This window comes from Artemia sp. Qi Xiang Cuo, chromosome 15, assembly GCF_049724085.1.
Source record: "Artemia sp. Qi Xiang Cuo chromosome 15, ASM4972408v1, whole genome shotgun sequence".
NCBI lineage: Eukaryota > Metazoa > Arthropoda > Branchiopoda > Anostraca > Artemiidae > Artemia > Artemia sp. Qi Xiang Cuo.
The window spans coordinates 39,686,855-39,702,119 of NC_142808.1; the positions used below are offsets into that span (position 1 = coordinate 39,686,855).

The window sequence follows — 15,265 nt, forward strand, 5'->3', positions numbered from 1 at the left end:
ACACTAACCACACTACTAAATTTCCATAAAATTCAAGAATCTTTAAATTAAATAATAATTAGTATTGGAGTTTGCATTTTTATATCTGTAATCTTGAATATGTAGTCAAATTAATTGCACGACAAACCAATATCACTCAAGAGTTCTGCATCCCTCAAAGAACTGTGAGATAGCCTACAATCTTATGGATTGATAGTCCCTTTACCATTAAGGATTTCAGGTGCATTAAAAAAAGGTGTTCACCTGAAAAGGATGCCTTTACCGTAGATTTTGTCGGCAAAAAGGTAGTTATGCATTATACGGTACCCACGAAAGAAGCCAAGTTTAGTTAATGCTAATGAAATAGAATAAAATAGGATGAATATATGATAGTTTAGAAACGAATTTGGGCTATAAATTTGCACATTAGGGGGGGGGGGGGAAAAGCATGCCATATATTAAATACGTAACCTAACCTAGGTACCCCCCCCCCCCTATATCCCAAAAAACAACAGTTTAAATATTGTAAACGCAATAACAAATCACGCTTTGAGAACCATTTATTTATCAAATACCCGTTTCTCTGGTTTCCTTACACAGTATATAGCGGTGGGTACCGCATAATGTATAAGTACCAAAAAAAGTTTAACATTTTAAAACTGTAATTTGTCATTGTGTATACAGCGCCACAGGGTTAATAGTCACTTGCACCATTAACAGTGCACCGGTGCAATATTGAAAAAAGGTGAAAAAAAGACAAAGGCAATTTCTCAGATATGCAGCTGAAAAGCGATAATCTATCATTTTGTAGACAGAATCGCGGGTTAATAGTTATTTGTGCAATAAACAGCACACCAGATGAAATATAGAAAAAGATAAAGATAGAGAAATTAGAAAAAGGTAACTCCTCAGATTAGCAGCTGAAAAAAATAATAATTTACTATACTATAAAAAGAATAATTTATATCACTGCGGGATTAGTAGCCATTTACACTTATCAGATGCATTTTAGACTAAAAAACGAAAAAGGAAAAAGAAATTAGCAGCTTGAAAGCCTTTACCTTTTTTAAAATAAAAATATATCGTTTTGGAGAACCTACAATTTTTAGTCTATAATTAGGTACCGTTACTTTTCTCATTAAAACACACTTTTTTGTAAGTCATGCTTTGCAATACGTTCAAGTCATTGAAAAAACTTGTAGGACCCTTCACCCTTATGACTGTTAGGACAAACATTACTCATGCAAATAGTATACTTTTTATTATATAGCAATGGAAAGTCAATTTCTGTCCAAAATCATCACTACTTAATATAATAACGGTAACAACGGAAACAACGAGAAAATATACTACGTCTTGGTGCCATTCTCGTTTCATAAATTAATAACAAGTAGCATATTATCCCAAACATCATTAGGAAAAAATGAAATAACAAGTCAATTGAAAATATCACGACAAAATAAAACTTAACTTCTTCAAGAGGAATCTTGTATCACCGTATCTCTGTTAAAACAAAACAAATACAAAAATCTTAATTTTAAGGAAGAGTGGAAAAATACTTTCGACAATGTTAAGCTTCAGACAATACTGAAGTCAAAAATTCTTCGAAACCCTTCTCAGTGTTATGGCAATAAAGATCAGGCGAATTGAAAATAATCATGTCAAAAAACAGATGTCAAAAGAATTAGAAAAAGGAATATTTACAAAAGCCAGATTAATCTTTTTGCCTAAATCCTTTTGTTTTCCTAATTTGTTCCCAGTTTGCGCATTAAGGGCTGGTCACACGCTGATTTCCGGAACTGATTTCCAAATCAGCGCTGATTTTAAAAGAAATCGGCGTCAATTTGAGCTTGAAAAATTTTCTAGTTTTCGGCGCCGATTTACAAAATCAGCGCTGATTTTCATCTTGATCATCACAAAAAAAATAGGGATACAAATAAATAGTCAGCCAGAGGTATCTGTGGTGAAAAACCCCACTACTGAGCTGAGAATTAAACTGAGAACTAAGCTGAGATCAATCAAGCAACTATTAATAAACTCCAATTGACTATTTGTGTCCATGATTTTTTGTTTTGAAAATTTTGCGCAATAAATTTTTCTTCCAAAAATTTTTCTTACCGCTATCGTTTGTCCACTGATGCTGAAATCGGTTTCCCAAATTAGCTACGTGTGCCTAGCCCTTTAAAGATTATTTACAGTTATTCTCCATCATTATATTGTATATGGTTGTGCCCTTTGGGTAAGTTATGTTTATGCTAATTATAAAAGAATCCAAACAAGTAAAAATAAAGCAGTTCGTCTATTGAGGGAATGTGCTATTTTATTAATACATTCACTTGCTATAGCTATTTCACATTTCACAATATAACTATTGAATGTGGCCAGTTACGTGATCGCCAGTTACTTACTCTGGTATACCAATGTTTGAATGATATTGCACCAGTATATCTTGTGGATATATTTTCTATTAATTTCAATTATCCTTCATACCATACTAGGAATGTCAATAAGAGAAGAAAAACACAGTTAGGTCAACCCATGTATTTCGCCACATAAGTGTAGCCCAGCCCTATGAAATATCCTCCCAAACAGCATTAGGGACTTTGAATCTGGTTTTTTAGTGAAATCCCAGGTCAATGGGTTTCAACTTAATAGAGATGCAGAATGAGAGCAGGTTCCTTGTGACTGTTTTTGCTCTATTCTTTTTTTTTTATTGTACGATTTAATTAATGAATTGGGCCACTATGCAAAGGTCATTTGGTCTTCTGGTAGTCACTCTAACAGAAAAAGTGGTCACTGGGAGGCTTATTATTGAGAATAAGGGTATCAATCAATTATGTTCCCAATTACTAAATCTATATTCGAAATTAGCATAACTATCAAAAGCCACGCTTTCATTCTATTTAAAAAAGAAGCCCCCGTCGAAAAATATAAGGAAATGGGCGAGGTAAGTAAGAATATTATGAACACTAACCCATCCCCCCCCCCCCTCTTAAAAAAGAATAAATCAATTTATACGAGACTTAAGGTTTAAGACTCGCAGGTCCGGGTTCTAAAATTAGTGTTTCTGGCGTCATATTAGTGTTTCTGGCGTCATAGACTCGTGTTTGGCACGAACAATACTGGTGAACCACTTGTACAATTTTGGTTTTATTGTTAGTTGAGAAAATAATGAAAAAGCTAATTAATATGACAATAATCCAAAAATATGCCAAGTAATAAAATTCTTACCTCCTTCATATTTTCAAGATTTACTGTGATCATCCGTTTTTCTGATGCAAAAACTACAAATTGAAAAGAAGCTTGACCTGAGATGAAAGACTTCAACGGCATAGAAATACATGATATTTGGTCTGTTGTCCTCCATTGTTTTTCGCAGGCCCACTCCTAAGAAAAGTACCTTATTGTATACTGAATATACCTATATTAAAACTAAACATAGACAGGTAAGTATTTAGGAGCCCAAAAAGACAAATAACTGGGGTGTACCAGGAAATATCTAGAGGAAAGTGGGGAGAAGAGAGGCTAATACAAAGGATGCTGCAACAAATCATTCAGACTTGTTCTCTGAATTAAACATTAAACACTATTTAGGCAACGTTTTGAACACTTAGTACTTTAACACTTAAGTACTTTGTATTAAACACTTGGTGTTGCACTCATTCTGATTAGCCCATTGAATTGAAAAATATCTGTTGAAAACAATCTTTTTTTTCTTCTTTTTTTATGGAAAAGGAAGACAAAGATGCCATTAGCATGTGGCATTACCATTAGCAAGTGGCATTAAAAACAGTATGGCCATGGGCGTTGATCACTTCTGGACAGGTTTTCTGCAAACGATATCCTATTGCACGGATTTCAACCCTTTTCTTAAGGACTTGCCTAAATTTGTCCGTTCCTTCATGCGAGTGAGCGTTTCGAATAATAATAAAATATCTTTTTAACAATGAGGGTTAAATGCCAAGAGGAGCATAAACATTAATTTTTTTTTTAAGATTTTAACTTATTTGAGGCATATTATCTTTGCTAATGATAGTATTGCTGCAATAATGCAATTCTATCCTTCAACATTTTTATGCACAATTTTTCAATAACATTTTTAGTTCATTGAAACCAAAATTATTTATAAAAGAGTTCCGCAAATTTTCTTGCAGAAGTAAGGAGCAAAATTGTAACTTAAAACGAACAAAATTATTGCTTTGCAGTTTTTGCAAGATAAATAAGCAATACTAGGTCAAATAAACCGATTCGTGATATATCTCAATGTTGATAGAGTTCTAAAAACATGCAATTTACTTAAAACTGAGCTTACTTGAATTTCTTCTTTGAAGATTGCAATAGTACACTAAGAGCTGTTAATATCATGACCAGCGAAAGACTACTGAAAGCCTGACAAATTAGTCGTTTACTTTCTGCAGACTACTTATAGGCTATTTTGCTCCTAAGGCAGCATCATATTCTTTTGTGTCAGCTTTATGTTTTCAGTAAAGCACAAGTTGCTAGAATTCGACAAAGACCTAGTTCTGGAGATAGTATCTTGCATAATGTGCGAGGCAATAAAGATTGTTCATTTTAAGTTTCCGTTTCGCTCTTTACTTCCGCAAGAAAAACTGTTTTTAAGGATTAATTTTCAGTTCAAAAGTTGGATATTTCTGCTAGTGACAACGATTGACGAGCTGTCGGCGATTAAACCAATACATTTTCTCGATGAACCAAATCTCTTTTTCTGTTAAGTTTTACAAGCTTCTTCACTTACTATCATTCCAAAGTAAAACAATTCAATAAGAAGAGCATTTGCATCTCATTTTATTATTACTGAAATGCCTAAAGGTCATATCTAACATTTTGAACCTTCTAAAATAATTATTAAGGACTGTTTACCAAGCTGTTCTCAATGAACAATCAGTAAGGTAATGTTTCTTCAATCACACTTCAACCTTCCTGATTTAAATTACCCAGTTAATCCTCTCTTTGAAAAAAGCATAGGAAACGATTTCGGCAATAATACGTGCAGTAGTGTGGCATTTTAGGCGTGGCAACGATGTATCTTAAATTTGAACCAACTATGACACCCACTCACTTACTGCATAGAAACATAATCCAAAGCTTTGAAGCCAATTAAGCAAAATGCATTTCAACTTCCAAATAAGACAATTTATCTTTCTCTATTATCTGGAATGTCGCTAAGAAAAATGATTCACCTTCACCGAAGGTCCTTTGCCAAGCTATCAATACAAAACTAAAATTTACCTCGAGAAGAAACGTAAATCTGAAAACTTATTTTTCTATTTTTACTGCACCGAAATACTACCACAGATTTTAATCAATGTCGATAGCTTATTCTGTATAAAGAAGAAACCACTTGCCATTTTAGATACATTTTGACGTAATATATTCTTAATTAATTTTTTTTATGCTTTTGCATTTTTTTTCTTTTTATTATTATCTGACGCATTGATGTATTTTTACTAATAACTTTCCATTGATAAATTTTTAAAACATTGGAACAAATTCTTTGACAACAAGATTGTTTGAAAATATATTATCGGCGCATACATTCTCTTATTTCATCTCACAAAATCCCTACATTGGAACACATTCTTTGAGGAACAAAAATTGTTTGAAAATATATTATCGGCGCATACATTCTCTTATTTCATCTCATATATCAAAATCACAACATACACACTTCTTCGCTCATTGAAAAAATGCTTTGGTTATAAGCAATGTCTAATAATACATTCTTAAAACATCAAAGCGCAAATATTTAAAAATAAATTATTAGAGCTATATTCTTTTGACCAGAGAAGATGAGTAGATACCACTTTGAAGCGTGCAGCCTGAGATAGCTGTTGTGGTTTATTAGTGTACATATATTTAATTCTTGAGAGGGAGGAGGGGAAGTAGGCCTCAAGCATAAGACTGTGCAACATGAGACAAATCAATTGCTGTGCAACAGCAATGTCTAATAATACATTCTTAAAACATCAAAGCGCAAATATTTAAAAATAAATTATTACAGCTATATTCTTTTGACCAGAGAAGATGAGTAGATACCACTTTGAAGCGTGCAGCCTGAGATAGCTGTTGTGGTTTTTTAGTGTACATATGTTTGATTCTTGACAGGGAGGAGGGGAAGTAGGCCTCAAGCATAAGACTGTGCAACATGAGACAAATCAATTGCTGTGCAACAGCAATGTCTAATAATACATTCTTAAAACATCAAAGCGCAAATATTTAAAAATAAATTATTACAGCTATATTCTTTTGACCAGAGAAGATGAGTAGATACCACATTGAAGCGTGCAGCCTGAGATAGCTGTTGTGGTTTATTAGTGTACATATATTTAATTCTTGAGAGGGAGGAGGGGAAGTAGGCCTCAAGCATAAGACTGTGCAACATGAGACAAATCAATTGCTGTGCAACAGCAATGTCTAATAATACATTCTTAAAACATCAAAGCGCAAATATTTAAAAATAAATTATTACAGCTATATTCTTTTGACCAGAGAAGATGAGTAGATACCACATTGAAGCGTGCAGCCTGAGATAGCTGTTGTGGTTTATTAGTGTACATATATTTAATTCTTGAGAGGGAGGAGGGGAAGTAGGCCTCAAGCATAAGACTGTGCAACATGAGACAAATCAATTGCTGTGCAACAGCAATGTCTAATAATACATTCTTAAAACATCAAAGCGCAAATATTTAAAAATAAATTATTACAGCTATATTCTTTTGACCAGAGAAGATGAGTAGATACCACATTGAAGCGTGCAGCCTGAGATAGCTGTTGTGGTTTATTAGTGTACATATATTTAATTCTTGAGAGGGAGGAGGGGAAGTAGGCCTCAAGCATAAGACTGTGCAACATGAGACAAATCAATTGCTGTGCAACATCAATGTCTAATAATACATTCTTAAAACATCACAGCGCAAATATTTAAAAATAAATTATTACAGCTATATTCTTTTGACCAGAGAAGATGAGTAGATACCACTTTGAAGCGTGCAGCCTGAGATAGCTGTTGTGGTTTATTAGTGTACATATAATTAATTCTTGAGAGGGAGGAGGGGAAGTAGGCCTCAAGCATAAGACTGTGCAACATGAGACAAATCAATTGCTGTGCAACAGCAATGTCTAATAATACATTCTTAAAACATCAAAGCGCAAATATTTAAAAATAAATTATTAGAGCTATATTCTTTTGACCAGAGAAGATGAGTAGATACCACTTTGAAGCGTGCAGCCTGAGATAGCTGTTGTGGTTTATTAGTGTACATATATTTAATTCTTGAGAGGGAGGAGGGGAAGTAGGCCTCAAGCATAAGACTGTGCAACATGAGACAAATCAATTGCTGTGCAACAGCAATGTCTAATAATACATTCTTAAAACATCAAAGCGGAAATATTTAAAAATAAATTATTAGAGCTATATTCTTTTGACCAGAGAAGATGAGTAGATACCACTTTGAAGCGTGCAGCCTGAGATAGCTGTTGTGGTTTATTAGTGTACATATGTTTGATTCTTGACAGGGAGGAGGGGAAGTAGGGAGGAGTAGGCCTCAAGCATAAGACTGTGCAACACAAGACAAATCTTAAATATGTGAAATGTCGAACTTTTTGGCTTAAAAAGCAGGTAGAATGGTGTTTCCACCTGTTCCCATACCCTATGTAAGAACCACATATTTGATTGGGGAGCGGAACGGGGATGGTCTTTCACTTGCACATGTGCTGTTTTTAATGTTAATGTTATTCTAATTTGTGCAGCTAAAAAAACGGTTACTATTATGTACAAAAGTAGGAATATTTACATTAGTCAATGTGGAATGTAATATTTACCGTTGTTTACCATGCAAGTCGGATATATGATCATAATGATTGTTTTTGCTCGCTATTTTTATTAGTTTCAATTGTTTATCAATTTTTTGCATGACAAGTTTTTCTAAGCAATTTTTATTTTAAAATATTAGAATCATTCATAAGAGATTTTTCCGTCAACAAAACAACAAAATAAAAACATAAGAACATGCTGCAACTTTTTCGTCCATTTTAAGTGGCACCAACTCCAATCTATTGCCGGTAATCTTTTTTCTTTAAAAATACAACTCATAAGCGCATACAACTTGACTGAAATGTCATATATCCTCGGATGTCAATTTGGGGTCTCTACTTTCAGCCATTCAACGATGTGCTTCTTGCAAGAGCTTATGTCTTCGGTCAGGCAAAGAAGTTGCGGTAGCCTGTAGAATGAACAGCTTTCTTTCCTTCTCTTTGGGGGGAGGGGCAACTGAGGCCAGCTCTGAAAGACGAGTACTATCTATGCGTTGTGTGTGGCCTAGCCTGAGTTGTAGTTCTATTTGATCACTATTGTATATTTGACTTTCAAATTATGGGTACATATAATGAAAAACATATTGGCTTAATTTGGTTTTGACGGTAGCCGTTGTAAATAAACACCAATTAAGTCAAACTACTTACAATAGTTCGAAAGACTGGTTCTGAGGGTACGGACAGATTTTTCAAGAAGAACATGTTGACACCTGATGATTTTTCACGAACCTCGAAGAGCTGAAGAAGAGTTTCACCGTTAGATTTACTCATCACAATAAGCGACTTCGGGTCATCTCGCTGGCTGAACTGAACATCAACAATAAAGGCTGAAATGTCATGAATATTACTAAAATAGATTTAATTATTTAGATAATTAATAGTTTATTGTTAAATTATCTGTTTAATTAATAATTATTCGTTAGTCAATTACCCCATCTATTTAATCATTATTAATTAATTATTTAATGAAATTACTACACCAATTGTAGAAAAAGAAAAACAAGTTGATACCTATGTAAACCAGAGTTTAGAGAGACGCTCTAAAAGGGGGCTCAAGAAATAAAAAGGACTGAGAACCACTAATATGCATGATCTGTGCAATCGCCTTTTAATGGATGTACCACGACCTTTCAATGGATGTGCAACGACCTTTAAATGGATGTGCCACCACCTTTTAATAGATAAGCCACCACCTTTTAATGAATATGCCACCACCTTTTAATAGATGTGCTACTACGTTTTAATGGGTGTGCCACTACCTCAATACCGAACTGAAAAAAAGAACAACTGTAATTTATTGAGATTAACCACGTCAACAAAATCAGTGGTGCTAAATTGATTATTAATTTTGTAAGTTTTACTTTTAAATTCAGCTAAGTGCCATGCCTACAACTCCTTGAATAAATGAAAACATTTTCAGATGCAATTAGTATGATCTGCTAAATATTAATATTCAAATATTAAACATTGATTTGTTAAAATCAAACTGAAATTTTAAACTTCTAAGAGAAATCCTTCTCAATCTGGCTAAACCAACACATCCTTTTTAGGTTAAAATGTAAAGGGTGTGAGCATTCAGGTAAAAAACAAGAAATATACCCTTTCATTTTTCATAAAATATTTTGAAGAGAAACACCCTTATAAAGGAATAATTAATTTTAGTCCAGAAATGGATCAGTTTAAACATAATCATCTAAATAAAATAGATTTAATTAGGATAGCCAAAGACATTTCTCAGGGACATCAATTGCACAACTTGACCTAACCAGAAACATGAACGTCAAACAGGATTGCAAACAGTGTTTGGTTGTTGGAACAAGTCGGTGTGTCGCTGTGAAAACACCTTCTAAATTTTCTAAAATGTTTTTTTATATTCTGCTACTCTCGGAAACACCTAATATAACGGATCAATTAGACAAAAGCCGCATTCTTAGGCGTACTTAGCTAGACATCAATATCTAGAAAAAATCATCTTGGGCCAATCAGGGTTGCTTATAAAACAGGAAGCCAATTATGACTGGTCAAAATGATTAGGCTTAAATAATGATGTCCAGCTAAGCACGGACGTGAATCGGATTTAATGAGCATGTCATAATACCGTTTTGCATATGTAGTAGTCAGAATATCTTGCAAGTCACCGAGGTAGCACAATAACTAATAATCATCAAGCGAACCAGAGCATGGTGTATCTTTCTAGGAATCGTCATATGGTACAGGTCATATGGTACATTGGTACAGGTTTCTCAGGGGAAAAAAGGAGACTTTCCTAGTAATGGACCTATGTACTAAGTTGAATGATATAACAATCAAACGGTGATTTTTACGTAGTCTCTGACCTTTTTTCTGTGATGGTCTATTAGTACTGTCATTAAACTAAGGTATATATTAGCTTCTCGGGCGCGACTACGTGACGGGTAGGGGTACGACCATTCGTGCTAAGGAACAATGGATTTCACAACGAATTTGTAAAATGAAACCACCACATTCCGGGCAAAAGTGTAAACGAGTTTCAGACAAAGAATAATAAGATCAAACAGTTCGGGGTAACAAACTGTAAGTAAGAAGCGATGCGGCTCAATAGTAACCGAAACTCTAAGAAACAGAGTCCTGATAACAATACATACAAGAATTAAATGTTGATGCTTATTCAAAATATATACAAATTATCAAGTTTAATGTTACCCATCAAAAGTTCGAGCCTGAAAAAATTTGCCCAATTTTCGAAAAAGGGGGGGAAAACTTCCCAAATATCATGTGACCTTAACGAAAGTCACGCCATATCAGATTCAGCATATCAGAAAACCCTACTGTAGAGCATTCAAGATCCTATATACAAAAATGTAGAATTTAGCATTTTTTGCCAGAAGAAAGATGCGTGTTTATTTATATATTAGTTTTGTTTTTCTGGGGCTGTTCGTGTCGAACCAGTGATCGAAGCGAATTGGGAGAGGACTCAATTGATCGGAAATAAAAATTTCTACTAGTGTTTTTAGTGACCAAAAATATGGTAGGGCAGCTAGACCGCATCCCACACCCCTTTTTTCCCAAAGTCGCCCGATCAAATTTTGAAAATGTCATTTTGTTCATCATAGTCGAAAGATCCAATAACTATATCTTTGAGCATAATTTGACCCCCCGCAGTCGAACATTTTTCGGGAAGGATTTTTCTGGTGGGGGTTTACATGGGAGGATCTTTCCATGGAGAATTGTTCGTGAGAGGAGGCAATTTTCCATGGAGGGGGAGCAGATTTCCTGGCATTATTTAAAAAAAAACATGTGTTTTAGGACGCCTTTGTGTTTCAGGAGTCATTCTTAAATAATTGGAAGAAAAAGTCAAACTTTAGCGTAAAGAGCGAGGTAGTTAGAAGGGGGCAACCCCCTCATATGCGCAATAATTTCTGTTAGTTTTGAGTTTGAATGTTGCTCCTTACTTTCAGTTGATTTTTTTTTTATTTAATCTAGATAAGAAGTGAAAAAGAAGCTTTAAATAAGCAAATATATTTACAGAATGTCAAACACTTAAAATACAAAAAGCAATAACAGGCTTTTCATTAGAATTTCCCTCTCCTTGAGAAGTTTCAAGGCAAATTCTGAAAATGAAAGGTTTATTTGTTTCAATTTCTTTCGGTACGACGAAATTAGCCTTCATAGATTTGAATACTCGGGAACAATCACCCGGCAATTTTCGTTATATATCACGAGCATCTACAGAACTTTTACCTTGATCGTTCTGTTCCATAGTCTGATAAGTTTTTCTTAAACATTGTTTAATTAAAAAGTCGTTTAATTTGTTAAAACTTCTGAATGTGAAAGTTGTAGCATAATAGGAAATATTAAAGGCTACAGTACCGAGATGCATGTAAATCTTTTCCCAATTCTTTCCTTTGGCTACATAGATTCTGGATAAATAAATTTTCTTTGGGTAAATAAAATTCGGCCTTTTGGTAAAATGAGTTTGATTAAAGATTAGAGAAGGAATTGTTCGAATGCAAATATTTACATGGTTAAAATAGCCAAAATGCTTCTATTCCAACTAACAGCTCATCGCACCAACAATCCACCTGAGGCCATTAAAGCACAAAAAGTCATTTTCTCGGCTATATTTACCTCAAGACTTGATTACATATTTTCACAGACCACACTGCCTCCCATTTACAATTAAATGAAACAAAAATATTGAAAAATGGGAAATAATAAGGCAGTGAACTTCAGTAGAAGAAAACAACAAAAAATATATTTTTAAATGAAAACACTCCAAGAAAGTAATCTTTACAAATATAGGTGCGGTAAATGACCCCTGTTACCCCCCCCTCCCAAATGATACCCCTTGTAGTTATTGCTGCTTAATGAAATACAATGAACAATGTAAGCTAATTTAATAATTATACCCTACTTTATAGCTCAAACTTATCGAGATGAAACTTGGTACTTACATAAGAGTAATCAAAACCACAAACAAAAGCATAATATGATAAAAAAAAAACTGGTGCATAAGACCCTTTCCTTCTAATATCGAATAACAGTCAAGGTCCTTCAGAATGTTAGGATATTTTTCTTAGGGATTTAAAGGCCAGGGGCGGATCCAAGATTTCTTTTAGGGGTGGAAAGGGGAGGGGGGCAAAACAGGTCAATCCGATAAAATTGAACTAGGAGTAAGTTTAATGAACGCAAACTTGCGTTAATTAAGGAAATTACACTACTTTACACTATTTTAGGGGGGGCCTCCCTCGACCCCAGGAATCCACCACTGTTAAAGGCTAGGCTAGAAGATCAAGATATCAAGTGTTGGATTGTGGATACAATTCCTTCGACTGTTTATTTTTCTGCATAAGTATTATCATATATTAAATAAAAAAAAAAAGTTTTTTTACTGAAAGTAAGGAGCGACATTAAAACTTAAAACGAAGAGAAATTATTCCGTATATGAAAGAGGTTGTCCCCTCCTCAACACCTCGCTCTTTACGCTAAAGCTTTTATTGTTTTAAAAAATAAAGTTTTGAGGCCGAGTCCAACAGCCCCTTTCATTTACGGAATTAATATCTGTTCGTTTTATGTTTTAATGTCACTCCTTACTTTCAGTAAAAAAAAGCTTGTTTTTTTTTTAATTTCTGAACGTTTTTAAATTAATGCAGCTTTGATTTTGGCTCACCGTACATGAATAATTAAAACAAAATTTGCAAATTAATTTTATGTTTTTTGGCTAAATGGCTTTCTCAAAATTTTGTTCTGACGTGACTTACGAATTAATTTACGGGACGAACTACTATATTGGTATATTTCTATTACGTATATAAGTTGTTTTTTTTTAGTACTTTCAAAAGAGCTATCTATTCTAATTAACCGGCCTTTGTGATTCAGGGGTTTGTGATTGGAACAAAATTCGAACTTTAGCGTAAAGGGTGACGAATTGACTAGGGGGCGAACCCCCTCATATATGTAATAATTTCTGTTCATTCTAAGTTTTAATGTTGCTCCTTACTTTCAGTTGAAAAAAAATTGTTTTTTTATTTAATTTCTGATCGTTTTTTAAATAATGCTGGGAAATCCGGTGCCCAAACCCCTCCTCCAACCCCCCCCCACCAGAAAAAAAATCCTTCCTGAAAACGTCTGTATACTTCCCATCAACCAATACTATAGGCAAACAATGGGCAAAGTTCATAACTTGCAGCCCTTTCCCCGGAACTGTGGGGGATTAAGTCATCCTCAAAGACATTCTTATTAGATTTTCGACTATGCTGGACAAACTGGATGTTTCAAAATTTTGATTGGGGGACTTCGGGAAAAAAATGAGCGCGGGAGGGGGCCAAGTGACCCTCCAATTTTTTGGTCACTTAAAAAGGGGACTAGAACTTTTAATTTCCGTTTGAATCAGCCCTCTCACAATATTATAGGAATACTGGATCGATCTGATCACCCCTGAAAAAAAAAAAAAAAAAAAAAAAAAAAAAAAAAAAAAAAAAAAACGCATCCGTGATGTTTCTTCTGGCAAAAAAAAATACAAATTCCACATTTTTGCAGAGAAGAGCTTGAAACTTCTGTAGAAGGGTTCTCTAATACGCTGAATCTGATGGTGTGAGTTTCATTAAAGTTCTGTGACTTTTAGGGGTTGTTTCCCCCTTTTTTCTAAAATAAGGCAATTTTTTTCAGGCGCGTAACTTTTGATGGGTAAAACTAAACTTGATGAAACTTATATATTTGAAATCAGCATAAAAATTAGATCCTTTTGATATATATATTGGTATCAGAATTCTGTTTTTTAGAGTTTCTGTTGCTATTGAGCCAGGTCGCTCCTTACTTACAGTTCGTTGCCACGTCTTTTCATTGTCTTATCAGAATTTCACCTGTTTTCCAATATTTGCATTTTATTTTAATTTAACTACCTCAAGAGTAGGGACTCTTCAAGGGGTAAATTATAACAAACAGGTTAAGCTGCCGTCCCCAGAGCCTTTAATCCCTGATGGTAGTATTAACATGAGTACCTTCATTACTGTTTACACCCGCTTTGAAGCTCCCAAAATTTTCACAAACCGCTTTTGTTGAAGTACCTCCAGAGGGTTTAAATGACACCTTGAAACAACGGACAGATTGAGTTACATCTACCACCGCTGTGCATACTAGGATCTCACCATCTAGAATAAAAAAATTCTAAAATTACAAAAAATTCTAAAATTTTACTTGTAATACAAGTAAAAGCCAATTGAGATAAAGAATCTATAATTTAAGTTCTCCAAGGGATAGAAGAGGTGGGACCTCACCCCAGAAAATAGAAGAGCCAGCAAGGTAACTTCGAGGAGAATGTTAAAATACAAACAAATTTCGGTGAGTAAGACAAAACAAATTACAATTTAAAAAGCGTCCGACCGTTATTCCTGATGAGCGCATAAATTTTTTAAAATGTTAGATTGGGTTTGCCAGGAATTACCCTAGTCTTTTTCTTCTTCAAGCAACAAAATACCAATGACGTCATGATAAAAGCTCGGTCTTCAGTTGAAATCCAGAGATACTAACAAGTCCTCTTATTGATATGATTCCGTTAATCGGAATTATTGGGAATCCATCCTATGATGTGGGACAACAACAAATCCGTCTATTTCATACGTCATATCCATACACAGAAAAAGAAGAAGAATCAGAAGAAGAAGAAGAAGAAAAGAAAAAGCAAGAAAAGCTTTTTGAATTGAAATAAGTCTCAAAAGATTCTATATTAGGTAACATTTTTGTGGATACGTGGGGTATATTATATTTTTATATTTTAGATTGTTTTAGGATGCAGACACTTCATGAATCACATGAATTATTGAATCATAGTTTGGATCCACCGGAGTTTTTATATAGTATTTAATTAATTTTTAGTTAATATGATAATTTATTGCCAATTTTTCATAAATCTAGGCAATGATGGAATCTACAGCTCCATTGGCAAATAACAAAAATATTAGAAAAGAACTTCCCA

The 15,265-nt window shown here is 34.1% G+C and overlaps 1 protein-coding gene across 1 annotated transcript in view; it reads right to left on the reverse strand.

Moving 5' to 3' along the window:
- MED16 (mediator complex subunit 16) overlaps positions 1–15,265 on the reverse strand; it is a 92,144-nt gene that overhangs the window by 49,074 nt on the left and 27,805 nt on the right. Inside the window, exons 5-7 of the mRNA XM_089100884.1 lie at positions 14,292–14,441; positions 8,461–8,639; positions 3,211–3,366 (exon numbers count right to left, since the gene is read on the reverse strand). Of these exons, the coding sequence (XP_088957010.1) occupies positions 3,211–3,366; positions 8,461–8,639; positions 14,292–14,441 (485 nt within the window). The remainder of the gene's footprint in view (positions 1–3,210; positions 3,367–8,460; positions 8,640–14,291; positions 14,442–15,265) is intronic.